The sequence below is a fragment of the Lycorma delicatula genome, chromosome 2 (genome assembly GCF_047948215.1).
Source record: "Lycorma delicatula isolate Av1 chromosome 2, ASM4794821v1, whole genome shotgun sequence".
Taxonomy (NCBI): Eukaryota; Metazoa; Arthropoda; class Insecta; order Hemiptera; family Fulgoridae; genus Lycorma; species Lycorma delicatula.
The window spans coordinates 224,569,422-224,591,693 of record NC_134456.1 but is presented as its reverse complement, the minus strand read 5'-3'; the positions used below and the strand labels follow the sequence as shown (position 1 = coordinate 224,591,693).

General features: G+C 30.1%; 1 protein-coding gene across 4 annotated transcripts in view; it reads right to left on the bottom strand.

The window, feature by feature from the left end:
- Positions 1 to 22,272, bottom strand: part of LOC142319699 (esterase FE4-like) — a 79,623-nt gene that overhangs the window by 48,140 nt on the left and 9,211 nt on the right. For 3 of the 4 annotated variants that reach the window (XM_075357268.1, XM_075357272.1, XM_075357271.1), the window contains exon 1: positions 14,612 to 14,884. The exons of the other annotated variant lie outside the window; for it this stretch is intronic. In XM_075357268.1, the coding sequence (XP_075213383.1) occupies positions 14,612 to 14,791 (180 nt within the window). In that variant the 5' untranslated portion in view covers positions 14,792 to 14,884. Of the gene's footprint in view, positions 1 to 14,611; positions 14,885 to 22,272 lie in introns of those variants that run through there. 4 annotated transcript variants of the gene reach the window in all.

Below are 22,272 nucleotides of genomic sequence, written 5' to 3'. Positions count from 1 at the left end.
ATTATTTTTGGGTTTTCCGGTTTAATTTTTTATAATTTTATTTAATTATTCTGATATTTCTGTTTAATTTTATCTACATATAACTACAGAGTAACTGAAAAATAGACCCTCACAAGAACAGAATAGATTGCAAAAAATTTGTATCTTTTAGTTCATTACTTCTCTGATATTGTTGGACAATATTCTCCCTAAGTCGGAATTGATCATCATTTCGTTTGTTTGTTTTTTGTTGCCAATAATTTAATTGTTCTTTGGTTTGATATAATTCTTCTGATTTTAATTTGTGTACACATTCTCCAGTTTTCAAATTTTCTCTCTCTTTATATTCATCATCCTCTCTCTCTTAATCTTTTTTTTCTTTCCTTGGTTTTAAAGTTTTCTTCCTCTTCATATTTATCATCTTCTCTTAATGTTTCTATTCTTTCTTTGGTTCTAACATTTTCTTCCTCTATATTTATCATCTTCTCTTAATTTTTTTATTCTTTCCTTCTTCTTAACATTTTCTTTGTCTTCATATTCATCTACTTGTCATTTTTTTCAGATATATTTCTTCATGTTATCTTTCTTTTTCTTGTATGATTGTTTCATTTTCATTTTTGATTATTCACCAAATAATCCAATAATAAAAACTGAATATTTTACACCGTAAGGTCGAAATTGACATTTGTAACCAGTATTCAAGAGTTCACTAAACGGAATAGTTTAATTATTATTAACTTTTATTTATACGACACACGAAATCTGAAACTTTTGTTAATCAGCAACTCACAAAGATACGAATAATACTGATCTAGTAATATGAGTAATAAAGGGACTTTCACTCTATTCTAAAATTTCATGTAAGATTGTTGAATTAATAATTGTATAAATATTTGATGTTAATAAAAACTAATATTTCAGCAATTGTGCAACCCATTTTATTAAAGAATTGCAGGATCGTATCTAACTTTCAAATGAAGTAAATTTAAATGAAGTGCAGCAAAAAATGTGTGTGTGTAATTTAATATGCATACAAGGAAGTCAAGTGGTGTCTACATCAGATTTTTTTCACAGCAAAATGATGTATGTTATTGTTGCATAGGGTGAGGCTTTTAATAACATAAAATATAAACTAAAATATCAAGGTTTATAATAACATAAATGTCTTCAGTACAGATTATTGAGCATTAAGAAAAAAAAGAATGATTTTCCACTACCAATATATACTATGCAAATCTTTCCAATGGAGTCACTTAAATTTCACTGTAATGAATCAAAAATCATTATGACCAATGAGAGAAGAAATAATAATACTGTTCTTCCAAAAGTAAACAAAGCAGTTTATTGAAAAAATATTAAATTAATTCTATCAAAATGTATAATAAATTCCCAAATAACCTAAATACTTTAGATAATAAAAAAAATACTAGTGAATGTAAATTTAAGAAATGGATTAAAACTGTAAAAATTTGCTGTATGAATTATTTTTTCTACATGAATAGTTCATAAGTTTTAGAGTACTAAAATTTAGTTTTGTAAGAATTTTTGAACTATTTTATATTATATTAATATATCTATATATATATATATATATATATATATATATATATATATATATATATATATATATATATTCATATTTTTACTGTATTTTCCAGTCATTACAGAAAACAGTTGTTACAGGTAACAGGTTAACTCTACAGGAAGTATTAAATTGTGCTTAAAGTATTTATGATTTCTCACTAAAAGTAATAGATAAAAAATCTCTCTCTCTCTCTCTCTCTCTCTCTCTCTCTCTCTCTCTCTCTCTCTCTCTCTCTATCTATCTATCTATCTATTTATCTATCTCTCTTTGTGTGTATGTGTGTGTGTGTGTGTGTGTGTATGCCCACATGTGTGTGTACATTATATATATATGTATATTACACTTATAAGTGCAGAATTTTATATTTATATTAAAAAAGTTCTTAAAAATGGGAAGACAAGGTAATAAGTAAATAATATCATTACATAAAAAGGCGTTATTCAAAAATATTTGACTCTGAACATATTATCCACACATAACAAATTTTATTCGTAAATTACACCAATAATGTTACGTTAATATTATACATATATGTTAAACAAAAGGAATGCAGAACTTTTTTTAATTTAAATTAAATTATAGTGAGTGATCTTTTAAATAGGTAAAATATGTCTTAAATTAAGATCTTTTAAATATTTGGCTCATTAGGAATGGCAACAGAACCATTATAAGGCTTTTCATTAGCTGCTGAAGTAACATATTGTGTCACGAGAAAATACTCCTGTTGCTTGATAAAAATAATATATTTTTTCTTTCAGTAATAAATAACTAAGTGGTTTTAGTAATGAAAATAAAATTTTATTTTAAATTTAAATTAAAAACAATGACCTAACAGCCAGATTTTCTAACCTAAAAACTCGTTATAACTTTTTGAAAAAGTGTCAAGATATATAAAACTTCAGAGGGTAGTATACATAGGGATAATATGATGATAACACTTATCATTTTACTAAGACTCTTCAAGGTGAAACAACATTGTTTGATTGTTTCAGAAAAAAATGAACCTGATTGTTTCAAAAGAGTTTATCATCTCACACAATAGAGATTTCACTTCAAAAGAGTAAAAAATTTCACACAATAAAAAAATACAAGTGTTATCAGTTATCACTTATGAAAGTATTACCACATCTCTTTTAATGTTATTGTTTACCTAAAAAAAGCTTATATCGACCAATCTGTCTGTGTTTAAAGTAGGTAATTGCAATCCATCCAATAAATGTTGTTTCTGAACTGTTATTAACGTATAATCTTGTAATCCCATTAAATAATTATCTTCAAATTTAGATAAAATGATATGCAAATGGGTGAGACCTATTAAAGAGGCGTGTAAAATTTATTCACAAGTGTTTGAGTATCATTATTTGTTTTTTAATTTCTCTTGTACAATGTTTATTTATTTTGAAAATTATCTTGAGTTTAATTAGAGTTTATCATCACAGAATTTATTTAATTTATTATTAGCATTCTACGGTAAACATTGTAGGATTTTATACAGACTGAAAATAGCCTTGGTCATTTTAATGTATTTGTATTTACACTGCATTATGGTAAATCAATAAAAGCATTCTTCTATTCTATCCTATATTTAAAATACTCATTGTAGGTACTTGTATATATTTATTTTACATACCTAATTCCAACACAAAGAAATTATTAAAATACTTTATTCCATAGTATTATCATCCACAGGTACATCTACACAATATTAAAAAACTAATAATAATAATTATTATTTTATTTGTTTTAGACATTTGTCCATACAAAGTATATGATATACAGCACACAAATAAAAAGAAAACAAAAATTATTAATTACATTAGACGACATCAATTTTAAAAATAAAGTAAAACAAAAAATTATTGTAAAACAATCCTTGTAACTATTTTACATAAATTATAACTAATTTTACAAGTATTATGATATACTGTCACTCAATACTCAAATATATGTTAAGTTCTTTGTATCTAAATTTCAGTAGTTAAAATTTAAATTACTACATCTAAAGCATCTTCTAGATACAAGTAAATATGCTTCACTCTCTCTAAACTACGTACATCTAACGGTTCACTCAAAACTTCAGTTTTATCAATACTCACAACAAATCTTTATAAATAGACTTTTCTTAAACAGTTAAAAAAAGACCGTTGTAGTAACAAGAAAAAAATATCATCAACCTCACCATCATTTCACACTTTTTCGCTGCTAATTTTAAATAAATAATTAAACTATCACTAAAAGAGTTATCATCATTCTTATGAAATTAACGTGATATAAATTTTATTCTTTAATAGATTTATTTAACTTTTCACTACCTGTGAAAAGTTCTTCCAAACCTGCATATTTATTTCGGCTACTTTCTTCAAATGTAAATTGATATTACACTATATAGGCATTTTAAAACTTAATAAAATGATTACACAAATTTCTAAATCTGAAACACGCATCCCTACAGTATAGTAAATAAACAAAATAAATGACACTTTGTTCCCATGTCATCAAAAAAGTAAAATTAATTGGTTTGTCAGATTTAGTTCTACCATTCAGTGCAACAATTAGGCCAAGATTATCAATATTTTTTTTTTTTATAAAAACTTTCCTATTGGGTTTGAACGAATTAATGATTTCCTATTGATCAATGTCAAATAAATTCCTATTTTCTTCAAGCAAAGATGTATACAGTAGATCATAATTCACTAAATTAGTATTACTGTAGTCCTGGTCTGGAATTGCAATCTCCAAAAATTAAATTCCATGTTAAAAATAGATTATTTTCCCTAAACTTATTCTTTAACCAGAAAAGTTTCTTTTTAAGAACAAATTTTTATTTTTTACATCAATACAAGTAAGTTTTTTAGAATACAAATAGTTATTTTGAAAAATTAAATTCTATGAAATCAATATATCTTTTTATTTTATCTATATCTTAAGTAGTTATCCAATGCAATTGTAAGTTGTTTATAATATTATCTAGAGTAGATGGTATTGCAACATTTCAAAAATAAAAATCGAATGCAGTTATAAAAATAAATAAAAAATATTGTAAGTACAAACAGTGCAACCAATCTTGACACTTGGTGCTTCAACAGCAACAACTGCATGCAATTCAAATCATTCTACTATCCTTTTAGCATAACATTTGCTTCATTACCTAACAGCGAATGGGCCTTGGTAAGATGTATGTCAGAACGCATAACACATTTTTTGAAATTTTAATCACCTCAATGTATAGCTAATATTTTGAACATTACAACATTTTAAAATTTAATTTGATTTATTTACATATATATATATATATATATATAATTTATGTAAAATTTAATTGGCTCACTGAAAAAATCTTAATATCCCTCTAATGTTAAGTTGGGAATTTTTCAATAGTAGGCTTATGCATAAAATGATATAACATGCCATTCAAAAGTATTACCTTCATTGACTGCTGGTGTTTAATTTTATTTTGAAACAGATATTCAAAAGAAAACGATTAATTACACTTAACAATAGAGTCGGAAATTACAGCAAATACATTGTTAAATGTTACAACAAAATAAAAATATTTTAATTAAAGATTGTGAACGCCAGCCACATCGCAAGAAATATTAGAATTTCTGAGGTTACTGTCATCAGAATCACCATCCGAATCATCATTTCTGCATATATTCAGCTTCTGTTTACCTAATTTTATCGCAATACACTTTCAATTTTTGTCAAAATAAAATTTTTGAGTCCATCTCGCCACACACTTGACAAAGTCATTTAGTTCCGTTGCAGGCATTTCCTCCCTCTATGAATCATGAGACCTTGCCGATGGTGAGGAGGCTTGAGTGCTCACTGACACAGAGTAGCTGGACCAAAGGTGCAACCATATCAGAGAAGTATCTCTTAAGAGCCAGATTAAGGAATGATTCCTGAAGGAGGGCAGCAGCTCTTTCAGTAGTTGTTAAGGACATAGGTCAGGATGACTTAACGGCCATATCAACATCACTCAATCTTCTGAGTACTGCGCAGTTGAAAGCAATGGAAAACTACAGCTCCTTTTTTTTCCAAGAAAATGTAACTCTCTGCATTTTCATATAACAAAGATGGCCTTCCTTGGTAAAATATTCCGGAGGTAAACTAGTTCCCCCGTTCGGATCTGCGGGCGGGGACTTCTAAGGAACGGGTCACAAGAAAATTAAAAAATAACATTCTATCAGTTGGAGCATGGAATGTTAGAAGTCTAAAAAAGGTTTATAGGTTAGAAAATTTAAAGAAGGAAATGGATAGGATAATTGTAGATATAGCAGGAATTGGTGATATAGCGAGGTTTGGTGGGAAGAGGAAAACAACTTTTGGTCAGGTGATTTTAGAATAATAAATTCAGCTTCAAATAATGGGCAGGCAGGAGTAGGTTTCGTAATGAACAAGAAGATAGGGAAGAGAGTAGAATATTTGAAAATGCATAGCGATAGAATCATTGTAATAAGGATAAAATCAAAACCAAAACCAACAACGATTGTAAACGTCTATATCCCTACAAGCACCCATCATGATGATGATGAGATAAAGTGTGTATACGAAGAAATTGACAGAGCAATTAAACCCATAAAAGGGGATGAAAATTTAATAATAGTTGGAGATTGGAATGCAAACATTGGAAAAGGCAAGGTAGAAAATATAGTGGGTGAATACGTTCTGGGCAAAAGGAATGAAAGAGGGACCGACTTATAGAGTTTTTCACAAAGTATAATTTAGTAATTGCTAACACCCAGTTTAAAAATCATAATAGAAGAATATACCCATGGAAAAATTCAGGAGATACTGCAAGGTATCAGAGAGATTATGTCATGGTTAAGCAAAAATTTAGAAATCAAATCCTCGACTGCAAAGCTTACCCTGGAGCAGACATTGATAGCAAACACAATTTAGTGATAATGAAATGAGGATTGGGGTTTAAAATCCTGAAGAAAAAATGTCAGATGAATCTGTGAAATTTAGAAAAGCTTGAGTAAAAGGAGGTAAAGAAGTTTTTTGAGGAGGATATCGCAAGAGGTCTGAATAATAAAGATAAGGTAGAAAATGTAGAAGGAGAATGGGAGAATATTAAAAAGGAAATTCTTAAATCAGCAGAAGGGAACTTAGGCGTAACAAAGAGAACTGGTAGAAAACCTTGAATTTCAGAGGATATATTGCAGCTGATGGATGAAAATAGAAAATATAAGAATGCTAGTGATGAAGAAAGTAAAAGGAACTATCGACAATTAAAAAATACTATAATCAGGAAATGCGAACTAGCGAAAGAAGAGTGGATTAAAGAAAAGTGTTCAGAAGTGGAAAGAAAAATGAATGTTGGAGCGTACAGGAAAGTTAAGGAAAATTTTTGGGTACACAAATTAAAATCTAACATGTGTTTAAACAAAGATGGTACACCGATTTATAGTACAAAAGGAAAAGTTGATGGGTGGGTGGAATATATTGAAAAGTTATACAAAGGAAATGAATTAGAAAATGGTATTATAGAGGAAGAAGAGAAAGTCAAAGAGGATGAAAGGGAAGAAACAATACTGAGATCTGAATTTAAGAGAACATTAAAAGATTTGAATGGCAGAAAGGCTCCTGGAATAGACGGAATACCTGTAGAATTACTGTGTAGTGCAGGTGAGGAAGCGATTGATAGATATACAAATTGGTGTGTAATATTTACGAAAAAGGGGAAGTTCTGCCAGACTTCAAAAAGAGTGTAATAGTCATGATACCAAATAAAGCAGGAGCACTTAAATTTGAAGAATACAGAACAATTAGCTTAAGTAGTCAGCCATCAAAAATCTTAACTAGAATTCTGTGCAGAAGAATTGAGAGGAAGTGGAAGAGGTGTTAGGAGAAGACCAATTTGGTTTGAGGAAAAGTATAGGGACAAGAGAAGCAATTTTAGCAGTCAAATTAATAGTAGAAGGAAGAATAAAGAAAAAAACCAACATACTTGGCATTTATAGTCCTGGAAAAGGCATTCGATAACGTAGACTGGAATAAAAAGTCAATGATGTTAAAGAACCACTTAGATAACAGTACAAGATGAAAAAGACAAACAGTCAAAGATAACAGTACAAGATACTGTTATCAGTAACAATAACAGTACAAGATGAAAAGACAAAGATGCCTACGATTTGCTGATGATATAATAATTCTAGTTGAGAGTAAAAAATATTTAGAAGAAACAATGAACGGCATAGATGAAGTCCTACGCAAGAACTATCGCATGAAAATAAACAAGAACAAAACAAAAGTAATGAAATGTAGTAGAAATAACAAAGATGGACCACTGAATGTAAAAATAGGAAAAGAAAAGATTATGGTGGTAGAAGAATTTTTTTATTTGGGAAGTGGAATTACTAAAGATAGACGAAGCAGGAGCTACAAAAAATGCCGAATAGCACAGGCGAAACGAGCCTTCAATCAGAAATATAATTTGTTTACATCAAAAATTAATTTAAACGTCAGGAAAACATTTTTGAAAGTATATGTTTCGAGCGTAGCTTTATATGGAAGGAAAACTTGGACGATCAGAGTACCTGAGAAGAAAATATTAGAAGCTTTTGAAATGCGATGCTACAGGACAATGTTAAAAATCAGGTGGGTGGATAAAGTGACAAATGAAGAGGTGTTGCGGCAAATTGATGAAGAAAGAAAAATTTGAAAAAATATAGTTAAAAGAAGAGACAGACTTATAGGCCACATATTAAGGCATCCTGGAATAGTTGCTTTAATACTGAATGGACAGGTAAAAGGAAAAAATTGTGCAGGCAGGCAACATTTGAAATATGTAAAACAAATTGTTAGGGATGTAGAATGTAGAGGGTATACCGAAATGAAACGACTAGCACTAGATAACTTTATAACTTTTAACTTTATTACAGAGAACAAAGCAATTTTTCCACTATAAAATCTCCACTCCTTTTTATTCACAATAATCAAATATTTAATTAATACGTAAAAAGATTCATATTAAAAGCCTAAATTGTTATTATTTCCGTCAAGGACAAATTATTGACACAATTTTTTTAATTAGTATAGTGTTACATATTACTTGTATTTAGTAATGCGGTAGTTAATATATTATAGGGCGTTTAGATAACGTACAAAAGATGAAAATTTCAGATTAAATCAGTTTTATCTAGAATTCTGAACGTTTCGAAATAATGATTTTAATAAGTACAAATTATTATATATATTTTTTACAGCATTAATGTAATAAAAAAAGGAGCTGCTCGGCTATCAACCGTTTGGTTTTAAAAACCTCTTAGATATTGTTTTCCAAATTGAATAATCTGCTTGACCGTATTATCATTACAGTAAAATTCCTAAGTTCGTCGTCAGAGTTGAGATGTAAGAGATGTAGTCGGTTTTTGGGATTGATTTTTTGTAATATTTATATCTGAAGGTATCATTCAGGGCAAGGTTGTTTACCGCTATGGGGATATAGTTTAATATTGAGAAAAAGTTACTGAGTTTGGTTTTATTTAGATCAAATTTGTATGAGGGAGGCACGAGCATGTAGTAGCTGTTTGGTGTGATTTTTGGCTGGATGGCTATTTTTTTTTTTTTTTTTTGAGAGAGTGTTTCATGAACAAACGCTTAAATGAATTCGGGCAAAGTTGGCCCGAGCCCCGAAGGGGCAAGAGCAGCCGAGAAGCACCTTACGAACCGTCGAAGACTAATTTAACGGTACAATAACAGTATAGTTAGCGAAATTAAAAAAGAAGCTAAGCAATAAATTGAATGAAATGTATTATTCGTGTTAAAAAAATTCTAAAAAAAAAAAGAGTGAAATTTTTCCGTCTACTAGTAAAAATTGATATTATCTTCTTTATAATATTTTACAAAATACGTTTGGCTTTTATAAGTAGTTTTTAGAGGATAAAATGATACCACGTTTTTAATATCTATATTTTATTTAACGTAATCATTATTTTTCAACCATGATATTTGTTATAAAAAATATTTTAACATCGTTTAGTTTCAATTTCATTGCTTTGGTTAAAAATATTTAGTTCTGCAAATTTGTACGTTTGAATTTTCTGACTTTTACATTTTTAATCTTTACATTTTTTTATTCCATCTCGCACCGGGTTGGTCTAGCGGTAAAACTAGTCATTGTAAATCAGCTGATTTCGAAGTGTTCTCTTAAGTTCGAATCCTTGTAAAGTCTTTTATTCGGATTTTAATAATAGATCGTGGATACCGGTATTTTTTGGTGATGGGGTTCAATTAACCACACGTCTTAGGAATGATCAGCCTAAGTCTGTTCAAGACTACACGTTTACCATTTACAGTCGCATTCCAATCGCTAATGACTAATTGTTGAAGCGACTACAAATAAATAAAAAAATTTAATTTTCAACGAACGAAGAGTTCGTTGTTGAATTCAATACAATGTCTGTGAACACTTATTGTCTCGGATTTTGATTCTGATTACGGATTCAGATTAAGTGTTATTAGAGGATTACAAAAATACAGGACTGCTAGCGATCGGCCATCGGTTTACCTCAAAATAGCCGCCAAACTTAAATTTTGTAATAACGATTACGTGTAAGCTATCGAGTTGGTTCAAACTCGCTAATGTAAGATTTACTAAAACGCATAAAATATATAAATATGAATTTTTTTAATCGAGTGTAAGACCCCAAAATGGAGAATAACGTAATTTTTTAATAATTTGAAAAATATGTGTCATAAAACCGCCAAAACATGAGGTAAATAATTTATATTAAATTAGTATATATAGCGTAAGTAGAAGTTAGAGATAATAACTTTGTTAGAAACGAATTAATAATTGAGTGTAAAGTAATCATAATAAGATTATTCGTTCGGCAAAGTCTTAGTAGACTTTTCATTGATAACCGGTTAAGAATATTATTACTCAAACACATTACAGATTATTTCTGGACATTTAAAATTAATAGATTCAAATTAATAGAGTTTAATAGATAAAATAATTTTTTAAATAAAAAAGTTAAATCAAGAAACAATCGATGAAATTAACCAATTAAAAGAAGTAGCTGGAAAAGCAGGCTTGCAGATCTCCGTTTCAAGGACAGAAATTATGATAAGTGCCAGTAAATATCTCAAAAAGACAATAGAAACAAAGTATGGAAAAATTAAGACATTTTAAATATCTTGGAGAAATAATTAATAGAAACGAACAGATAAACTAGTGATTGAAACAAAAAAAAAAAAACAAATTAGAACAACTAAACTTTTACAAAGAAAAGTTTACAATAAAAAGAACCTTTCTGTAAATGCAAAATTAAGGCATTGTAAGACCAATCATCATCATGGAGTAGAAAATCTACTCAAGACAAAAAGAAGAATTTATGGTCCAAGAACACAAGAAGGCTACAGCTTGAGAAATTAAAGGCCAAGAATTAACAGTAACAAAAATACGACTAAAATTCTACGGACACATGATCCGAATGAAACAATAAAGGCAAAACAAACAGATTTTCAATTAACTCTGGAGTTATAAAGTTCAGGGTAGCAAACAAGTGAAAGAAGAACTGGAAAAGTTCAACAGTACAAAAAATCTTGAACGAAAAGAAAAGAAAAAAAATGTTTGAATTAAAGAAAGGTTCCTACAGATGAAAAGAAAAACCGAGCATAGGAGAATGAACTGAATAAAGAAAGAGCTAAACAGTTTGAAAGAATGAAGAACTAAAATACACGAAATGATATTTGCGTTGTCCTTGAAGACTAATCCGCTCAGAAAAAAATGGTCTTTTTTTTTATTTACATATTTTATTTTATTACCTAATTGTATTCACATTTATGTTTGTGAGAACAAAATTATCAGATTATAATATGTTTCTATCAAGTAAGTTTTAGTTAGATTCATTTTATTAAACTTTACTTACGTATTATTTCCTATAGTTATAGTATTATGTGATAACATTTGAACCTAAAATCAAAAAGAAATCCAACAGGGTGTATTCAGACGAGGACAGGCGTCAAAGATCAGAACGCCTAAAAAGATGTGGGCAAAAAGGAAAGAAACAAAATTAAAACAACTCACAATGGGCTGGCCCGAAATTGAACTAAAGCGATCCTATAAGGTCGTAAAAGCAAAAAAAAAAATTACATTATTATTTACTCGTTTTCCAAAATTCGGCGTTATGTCATTTTCTCATGAAGAATATCGTCTTCTGCACTTATTACAGTATAATGCCCTTTAACGCAGCCCAAAATAACCCGGATAGAATGATGTCCTCCAAAATAATCTGTTATTAAATACAAAAAAGAAGTTTCTACGTTTTATTAGGTATATAGAGAGGCATTTTAACTACGTATACGATTTAGTCGTAAATTGAACAGAATAAATAAATACGGTAATACATTTAGCTCTGTAAAATTACTTAACTGTACTATATAAACAGGAAGTCAATAATATAAAATAACGATATCAAAAATTTATGTTAACTTCCTTTTTTTTCTTCTACGCTTATTTTTAAAATTACTTTACCGCACGATAGCAATCATTACAGTACGTATTTTATAATCAGATTATAATAATCTATTAGAAATGTTTCACGCGTGATTCATGTCCGGTAAAAAATACAGAATGCCAAGCACTTACGTATTTAAAAACCGTGTCGTATTCGACAATCGTAGTTAATCTACCATAATTACGGTTTTGTAAAATTTGTGATTCGTTTACAGCCGATCTTTTTGCGTTTTTCTTTTAAATGCTCGATTTTTGAGTTTTTGATTACATTTAATTAATTTAGTCAGGGGTGTAAGCGACAATACCGTATTTTAATACAGTTAATGCAGTGTTAATACAGTACGGTTTTTCTAACGATTATTTTACTATTCTTACTTAAATTTAATTTTCTTTTTTTACATCGCTTTGTAATTCTGAAATATATATGCTAAACGATAAACCTACTCGGTTAATGACAAACTGAAAATCATCGACAAAGATAAACGGACCGGCCTAAAGCTAGCATTAATTAGATGTATCTGAAAGCGGTATTCGTGAATGGATCAAAGAGGAGATAAACTTCGTTCGTTTATCGATACTGTGGATAAAAACATCGATACTGTGGATAAACTTATAGGAAAAAAGTTCATATTCGTAATATTAACGCCGTTAATGAATATTTTTATGTTTGGTTTTTGCAGAAGTGTAGTCAGGCTTATCAGGTCGTTATTCAAGCTCAAGCCCTAAGTTTCATTCGCATATCAACAGCGGCGATGAATATTAATACACATAGCAGATGGTTATCGCGATGGAAAATCCTAAATGTCATAAACCGAATAAACATCGAAGGAAAATTCGATCAGCCGATGCCCCAGCAGCAGATGAATTTTTCTAAGTATTGCAAAGGTTATAGCTGAAAATAACTATAGTGACGAACAGATTTACAGTTGAGATGAAACTACTTTTTATTATAAATCGCTAGCGACAAAAACATTAGACATAAGGTAAGCACGAAAGTACAGTACAGTACAGCGCTTACAAAACGTTAAGTATTGACAAAACTCAATACTGTATACTCATATTTGTACATTTTATTTTCTCTCATAATAATTTAATTTTTAACTATAACATCCGGTAATATTTTAATTGTTAATATTAATTCAGTAGGCACTGTTTTTTTTTTCTGTTATTAATTAATCTCCAAAATAACGCGGTTAGCCAATAACGTAGATGTAATAATTGTCTCTGGATGGTCTTCTTGTAGCTGGGTCATACTATATTTCTTTAGCCTTTATTTCTCGTTTAGTTCGTTTTGCGTATATTACATCAAATATAACTTTACTACCCTTTCAAAACCAGTAATATATTACAAACACCCACCTCCGTAACGGAGTTTGATGTTTTATTTAGCGTTTCCGAACAATTAAGATCTGCTCTCTCAACGAGACCACGGTAAAGTCAAATATTAGCTTTTTCCCCAAAAAAAAGTATTACCGCTGCAATAAACAATACAAACAACTTTTGCCCCAATTGTATCCGGTTTTTTCTGGTTTAACATTTGACTGAAAATTTATTCATTTTCTATGAAATACTTTCAGATACCTAGTCTCAAAACTTCTCAAACTTTTTTTTTTTTGTTTTTTTATCTATCCTCTAGTCTTAGTACCAATTGCACCGTTTATGATGATTCTATTTTTATTGCGTTGAGGAAGTTCCTCTGGTAATTCAGATCGTTTCTTCCAGATATGATCAATAAAAAATACTTTTAAAAAAATTTATATATATATACATTACATAATTTTTTTCGGATATTCAAAGAATTTTTACGAAATTTCACGGAAATTAATAGGAAAACTTGAGATAAAAATATTAATAAATATTCCTGCATTCCGAATAGGTCGTGCATACCTTTTACGTTTCTTACCACCGGTTCTTTTTTTCAAAAGAACAGAGTTCTTTTATAAACTATATTTGAATAGAATTAATGCTAAAAACATTTAAACTGAATAAACTTAAAAAAAGTAATAAAAACTAATTTCAAAAATAAAATGTAATTCAATTCTATAAATTTCGATGTTTTGAATTCAGCGCCAATTTAAGGATTGCTGGTTGTTTTAATTCGGCGCCGATTTCAAAAGATCGAAATTTAAAGAACCGAGTAATTTTTTTCTTTCAATATTTAATTCGAATTTATTTTTATTTTTTAATACTCAATTTATTTTTAGTAAGTAGATTTTAATTTTTTTTTTTTCACGATTTGCGTACGTTTGTTCATGTGTAACAGTGTTTGATTTAATTTGAGTTAAATTGTATTACCGGCAAGTGATTATGAATATTAAGAAAATAATTAAAATTAATTTTTTATTCTAGTAACAAGTTTCGTATTACGAAAACCTTCGATGATAAATTATTCCTGGGTCACAGGAATAAAAAAGGATCACAGATAACAAGAGCGCAATTAAACACAATTCTTTTATATATAGCGACTGAAAAACCCCATTAAGAAATATTATATATTATAAATACTGATCTGAAATTCATGGAAGCAGTAACCCCTATCTGCAATGAAAGCTTAATAAATCTGAAATTTAACTGACCTTAAATCTTAAATCTCCAACTGGAGGTTTACCGTAAGGTATTCCAGTAAATGCTTGAATTTCACGGCCGTTTATTGTTTTTATTATGGTGCCTTTAATATCACCCTGTGGCGTTGAAATTGTATGCGCATTAATAAAACGAATAATTAGACAGATAAAGAAATTTAAAAACAAATTCATATTCAACACTCGAAAAAACAACTTCCTTTACTGCACTGACTTAAGAACTCTAAACCCGTTCAGCCTTGACATCCGACTGACTTACTAGCAAGCAACTAAACTGGCTTACCTGCTCCTTCCCACAATTCAACGTAACTGTGTTTTTATCATTTACTCCCTCCCTAAACGAAATCACTGCTATGAACAAAACTAATTCTTTTTCATCGATTATTTATATTAAAAAAAATATAACAAACTTAGTTTTATATATCAGATTTGGCTTTATTTCGGCCCTCACAACTCGGAAATTCGATCTAAGTATCCATACAAAATCAGAAAAGTAACATCCAATAAAATATTAGTAATAAATGCTATTTAGAGTTTATGAACGTCGTTACCGCGGCGATTTTTTAACGTGCGAATTCGAAAAAACAAAATTGAAGGAAATTTTGAAAAAGAGAACTTTAAGAAAGCTCAAAGCCTTTTTTTATATTTGTAAAAATCTCATTTTTACCGACCTCCATAATAGAGACAGAAGTCTCCAGAATATTGATAAGTAAAAGTATATTTTCCAGCGAAAAAAGTCAATGGCCTTTAAAATTTTCTCTCTTAACGTCTAGTTTTTACTATACTAATAATAAGAAATATAGGAAAACTATGAAGTGCTCGCCCGCAGTGGTAAGACGAAGAAAGAAAAGAGAGAAACATCACGACTCTTCGACCACTGAAATGAGGCGAAGCCAAGAGAAGCTCGTGACACATTCTCTAATGAGCGATAGTGAAAATCAACCGATGGTATTTTAAAACATTCAACAGTTAAAAGAAAAAATATTTTTCCTCTTAATTATTTTACCCGGCTCCCCGGGCAGAAAATCTTAGAAGAAAAAATTTTAGAGTAAATTTAGTTAGGTGCAACATCTAAATTTCTCAAGCGACGGCTCTCTTCACTTCGTCTAATCGCGCATTGACCCAGTAGATACACTTGCACATAATTTACAAGTCTGTCGATGAACTGATAAAATAATTTGTTCTACGGTAAAATAAAACAAATCTGATTAATCAGTAGATGAACCCTTCTTTCTTATGGCTGTGAAAAATTGTAACTGATCAGAGCTGCTTTCTGTAAGACCAATTGAACAGTTTATTGTACAACTAGTCCCTGTGGTGAACAGAAAAAATTATCTCGCTTGTACTGCTGAATAACACTACATATCTAAGGGCCTGTCATAAGCAGCAATGTATCAGCTCAACGAAAAAGACGAAAGGAAACAGTTTCATTTCATATTCTCCTCTCTTTTTTTTACTCTTATTTTTAGGAATAATTACGACGCTTTCAGGAATGAAAGTTTTGATTTTTATATTTGTTTAATGAAATAATGTGATCCACAACAAGATCGGTTTCCATTCTTCTAAGAAGACCATCGACTCAGTTTCATCACCCCTACCCTATCTCAATTATAGATAAATTCTTTTCAGTTTCGTTCAGTAAAATAAGGAATATTTATTTAAGTAATTTTCGAATATGTATTTTAAATAAAAATATAATTTAAACAATTCTTAAGTAATTCCAATCAGGTAGTAAACTTATGATTTCTTTTTTATAAAACAAAAACTATATAGTACCGATTTAGACAATTCGAAAAGAAAGCAAAAAATTATTCAGTCAAACTTCTCTAATTCGAATAGTAATAGACCAATTATTTTTTCGATTTGGGTAGTTTTCTATTTAAAGAGATAAAATAATGAAACTCAAAAAAATTTCATTATTTAATAAAAATTTACGTTAATCTATAATAATGTACTACAGCACTAAATTACGATAGAAAAGACAAAATGTGTATATAATTGTATAAAAATAAAAAATATTAAGATACCTTAAATTATTTCTTGAAAAAGTTTGTAATTTTTTTTAAGTTTCTATTTGCAGATTTGAAAATCAAGGGAATTTTCAATTTTCACTAATGCACTAAATACACCATCTACTTCGTTTAAACTTTCGAAGAATGTTCGAAGGTTATTTATTGCCGATTTCGCGTCTTTTGTTGTAATTTTAATTTCTACTTGTTCCGTTTCGTCTTCCTTATGAATGGTTGAATATGACACACACGCGATGATATCATCATCGGTTGGAATGGTACTAATTGCAATGTCATCATCAAAGTGTGGGCGTCGTCCATGCTAATGATAAGTTTTTACAAATTACACTCCATTCTTCTTCTGAAATTGGCAAAGGGTCTACAAATTCATCTTGATTTTTCCGTATGAAAATCCACAACTTTTGAAGCAATTAACAATTGTTTCGGGCAGAAATTCCTCCGCGCTTTGTCAGCGAAGACCGGATATTATTCATCATACAGTGACACCGTGCACGTAGTTTTCTTATCGACTACTCCGGCGACTGGCGAAGAAATAAAGAAATCGGAAGTTGATTAACATTAGGCATACAGTACCGGATAAAATTCACATTCCACGCTAATGATCGCTATGCACTAATAAACTTAATTTACTGCTATTTATGCTTCTTTGGAAATCGTGTACAGTATGTAAATCCTTTTTTTAAAACGTTTTTATCAAAGAAATAATATATATATATTAAGTCCTCGAAATTTTCGAATAAAGGATGTGATTAAATCGATTTAAAGAGGATTTTTCAAGGGGACAAAGTAAATATTCGAGTTATTCGAATTAAGGAGGTTCAATTTAGGGAGATTCGACTGCATTAAAAAAAGTCTGAACCACTTCAATTTTAACTTGGATAGGCCCGATATGTCTACTAGCGCAACAATAACAAGAAAGTATTTTCCTAGATTTTCTTTGGAATCATTCATTATAGCAGCGTTTCTCAACCTGGGGGTCGCGGTGATGTGAAAGCGAAGTCACGAAATTAGCCTAAAAATTTAAACGTAAATAATAATGAAATCATTTTATGAAAAAAAGATAATCTATTATAAACATTTTACTTACATTTATTTATAAGAACGCATGTAAGAAAATAAATTAATGAGTGGTTGCGTTTGTTTTTCATTTAAAAGTTTTTCCGTGCGTGGATCTACGTTAGAAACATACAAAAGTAGTTGGTTTTTAGCGCAACCACAGACGAAAAACCTTTTCACAGAAGTAAGACCTGGCGAAAGGGATTAATATTTTCAACGCTTCTGTGACTAAATTTCCATATTCACTTCGAGGAGCAAACCCAGAAAACGTATCTAAATCTTCAGAAGCGAGTGGTAGTTGTAAAGTTTCATCGGCAGACATTTCGACGAACCGGTCGTGAATCTCAACTGCAACTTAGCAGCTGCAACAACATTTTCATTTAAATGTATTCAGTACCCGACTCTTCGAGAAATCATTTTTACCTTCCGGGAAATACTTTGCCGATTAAATTTTTAGCTCACACAAATGCATCTTCTTGCTATCTAGACTGTGATGAATAAAAGCGTCTTCTTTAGCCAAATGTTTCTCAATATAATCGGAAGTGAGCGGAAACATATAAAAATTTTTGTTTTGAAGGCAAATAATAATAAAAGCATGAACTTTTATTTTTATTATCTCTTGAAGAGATTTTTTTCTTTTCGGCCATTTGATCGCACAGTTCAGCAAACAGCCTATTCTGTTACGATTAACTTTTAATAAAATTAATCATTTTTACAGCTTTACAAAGAGTTTGTTTGAGGTTTTCCAGCATATTTTTTTTGGGAAGAGCATGTCTGTGAAGGAAGCAGTGCGTCCATTTTTTCCTTGATATAAGACGATCTTTTATTTTTTTCAGAAATCCACGTTATAGCCTTTGCACCATCACTATACACTGCAATACATTTTGTCCAATCTGTATTACAGTTTTTAATAACTTCATAAAAAAAACATCAAAAATACATTGTTCTGATGCACGACCAGGTATTGATTTGCAAAACAATATATTTTCTTCGATTGATTTGTTGTCCCTACCGCATTCATATCTCAAAACATAAGAAGTGAAAAATGTTTAGCACACCTGTTGATTCATCAAGTTGAATATTAAATAATGCGTTTGAAATCACTTGCTGAATTATCTGATCGCGAACATCGGCAGCCATGTCTCGATTCGACTTGATAATGCGTCGTTAGAAATTTTTTGCTTCTTCCCCGCCTGATAAAACACTAACCGTATCAATTGCAGCAGGTAATATGAGGTTTTCTGCGATTGTATGGGGTTTGGATATCTTAGCTGCCCTTAATACTACGAAATAAGATGCTTCAAGTGCACTTATATCAGTACGGCTTGATTTACAAACAGAAGCTTGTTGAATACACACAGTATGTAGTTTTCTTTCGAGAAATTCGAAAGATTTGCTTTTATAATCCGAATGTTTAGTTCCAATGTGTCGAATTAATTTTGATGGCTTCATGCTTTCATCAGAGAGGACTTGAAAGCAAATAACGCACTGTGGCTTTCCATCCGATGAGGTAAAACTATAATTTAAATAACTGTCATTGTACAATCTCGTCTTTTTACCGATCGATTCACTGAATGTAGTGGCTTTCTTCGTTTTGTTTTTTACAAATTTATCCATTTTTCTTAAGAAATTAATTGAAAAAAATAAACAGTTACATCGTTTGACCGCACACTAAAAAAATCGTAACAATTTGTAATATTTTCAACTAAACTACTCTTTTAAAAACGAATCCGTTACACCTCTTTTATTTTGCTAAGAGCACGACGTCTTCAAACTTGTCATAAGCATGTTCGAGCATGACGCTCTCACAGCGAATATTATATAAGCAGGCCAAATTACAAGGAACACGTACACTTCAAAGATGGAACCTGTAAATTGCTCATATTTGTACATTTCATACGTGCATGTTCCACACCCTTCGCTATCAACGCAGCTAAATATTTTTTAAAGATTTTATTATGTTGGGGTTCGGGGATCGTGAAATATTCATTAAATTTTTCTTTACTTTTTGCGGGTCGTGGAGCTGAAATGATTGAGAATCACTGAATTATATATATATGAAATTAATACTATTACTAAAAAGTAACGATACATAATTCATATGTATTTAACTACATTTTAGAACAAAATAGAATTGTCCAATTTGAATTCCTCTTTTTTTTGGAAATAATAATAACACTAACGTTTATTTTTTACAGTCCTAAATGTAATAAAAAAAACTAAAATTCCGCTTATTTTTATATTTGTGACAACTTTCATACCTTCAAGTTGTAGTCGCACAAATAGGAGAGATTTAACTTCTAAAATCCAAGTCTAAATACAATATAATTATGATAAAGTAATTTAGAAAAAATCTGTGAATGTCGTGTAAGCCTGTTGAAGATTGATGGTTTGCCTATTATACAATTACGCTGTGCGCAATTTTCAAGAAAGGTTCAAAATTATGAAATGAACTAGAGTTGTGATGAAATTAAACAAATTGAAAATACACGATATTAACGGAAACAAGTTTTTATTTTACGCTCTTCCGTAATTTATTTTATTACTCTCCCAGTAAAACCTGTTATATTTACGTAGAGTAGAACTCCGCTTAACTGACTTTGTTTTAGTCAAATGGTGTTGCCGGTCTCTGTGGCGCGAGTGGTAGCGTCTCGGTTTTATTGTCGGAGTCCGGGGTTCGAATACCGGTCAGGCTTGATATTTTCACACGCAACAAGATTTACAAATGGATTAGTATTCATTTTTAATTTTGAATATATTTGAAAAGTGTTGTTGTAACATAAAAGTGAGCAAAATAAAAAGAACTATAAATATACATATATTTCTGCAAGTCGTAATTTTATATTCTTATTCCAAACAGGTTTTCTTAGAAGTAGTAAACGTACGAACGAATCGTTTATTTTGTGAACGCTGAATTCAAACCAGATTTTTACAAAAAAAAATAAATTTAATACAGCAGTGCTCTAATTTGGTTTGATCGGGTAATTAGTCTTTCTCAAGAGAATAGCATCGCTTTGAATACGGTTAATACAAATTTTACATTGTAGTAATGTGTAAAACTTGCCTTCGCCATTAAAGGAACAAGTTCTCGATTAACATAGTTTAGTTCAGTTGGGAACATTCTATAGGTAATGTCCTAAATTTATTGATACTGAAATATTTTTAAAGAAAGGCGTCCACAAAAAGATAGGTAGGAGTTATCGTCATAGCAACACGTCTGACTATTACTGGGAGAGCAGTTGTCATAGTAATTCGATGTCAGTTGTTACCAATGATTACTACAAAATCTCATTACTCTAGATCGAAAACTAAAGTACAGCTTCAATACGGCGTCTCAAACAGCATTCATTGATTGATAAAGAAAGTTGTACACCAAAAGAAGTTTCGTTCATAAAAAATACTTAATTACATTTACTTATAATGTTTTTTTAATTATTTTTTGACCTTCTCATCTCAAATTTTCGTAACAATATAAACTTTCTCTAATCCACAAATATTTGAATACTTTATCTTTTTTATCTTTTCTGACAGCCGCTAGTACCACCTTCCTTCTTACAAATGTTAAAACTTTCATTTACGTATGATTCATTTAGTTAAATACAACTCTCTTCTGTTTTTCCGCCGCTCATACTTGACACAGGCATTTGAAATTTATGGAATAATATCCTTTTTTTCAGGTTCCCACAAGCTCAGTGAAACTACACGTAATAAATATGAAATTAATTTTTAATTTTTGGATGACAGATACAAGTTTAATTCGCTTGAAACACGAGATATTGGGAACAGTTTTCTTATATTTAAATAAAGTATCATATTTTAACAGTAAAAACATAGATAGTCTATTGATTGCATATAAGTAAGACGGCGGCAGAACGTCCGTTTTCTGCGTCACTACTTGTTTGCTATTGTATTGTTTATACGGTAGAAGTGTAAAGAAGCCCGTTTTGGGGACGGAGCGCCCTCAGCGGTTACTCAACAAAAGCTGATGTTAATTCGTGGTTTGAAATAAATCAAAAATTTTGGATGTAAAGGAAATTATTCTTTCGACTGAAGATAAAACTATTAACTGAACAAATTATTAGAGAGAGGGAGGGAGAGAGAGAGAGAGAGAGAGAGAGAGAGAGAGAGAGAGAGAGAGAGAGAGAGAGAGCTTCCAGAAAGTTGTAACAGATTTTAACTTGTAATATAATTTTTTTATGATCTATGACATCTTTATGAACAATAAAGTACGATGATGTACATCCTGTACCTTTATGAACGGTTAATCTTAATCTGATTACCGTACGTCATCAGACGTCATGTGGTATATTCCCTCGCTCTAAACATTAACCTATTTTAGAGGATCGTCAGAACAGAACAAATGTATCGTGTAAAGTCAGATTAAGACGCACGGTTCATAAAAATATAGTAAGAAAACCGTAAATCCTACTTTTTCGTAAACCCTGTAAATCATAACGTTGTAATTTGATTTGACATCGCACATCTACATATTCTGTACAATGCATTTCTACTTAAAATTTTTATTTAACGTCAAATGAAAAAAATGGAACACAGATGTATCTAAGACCG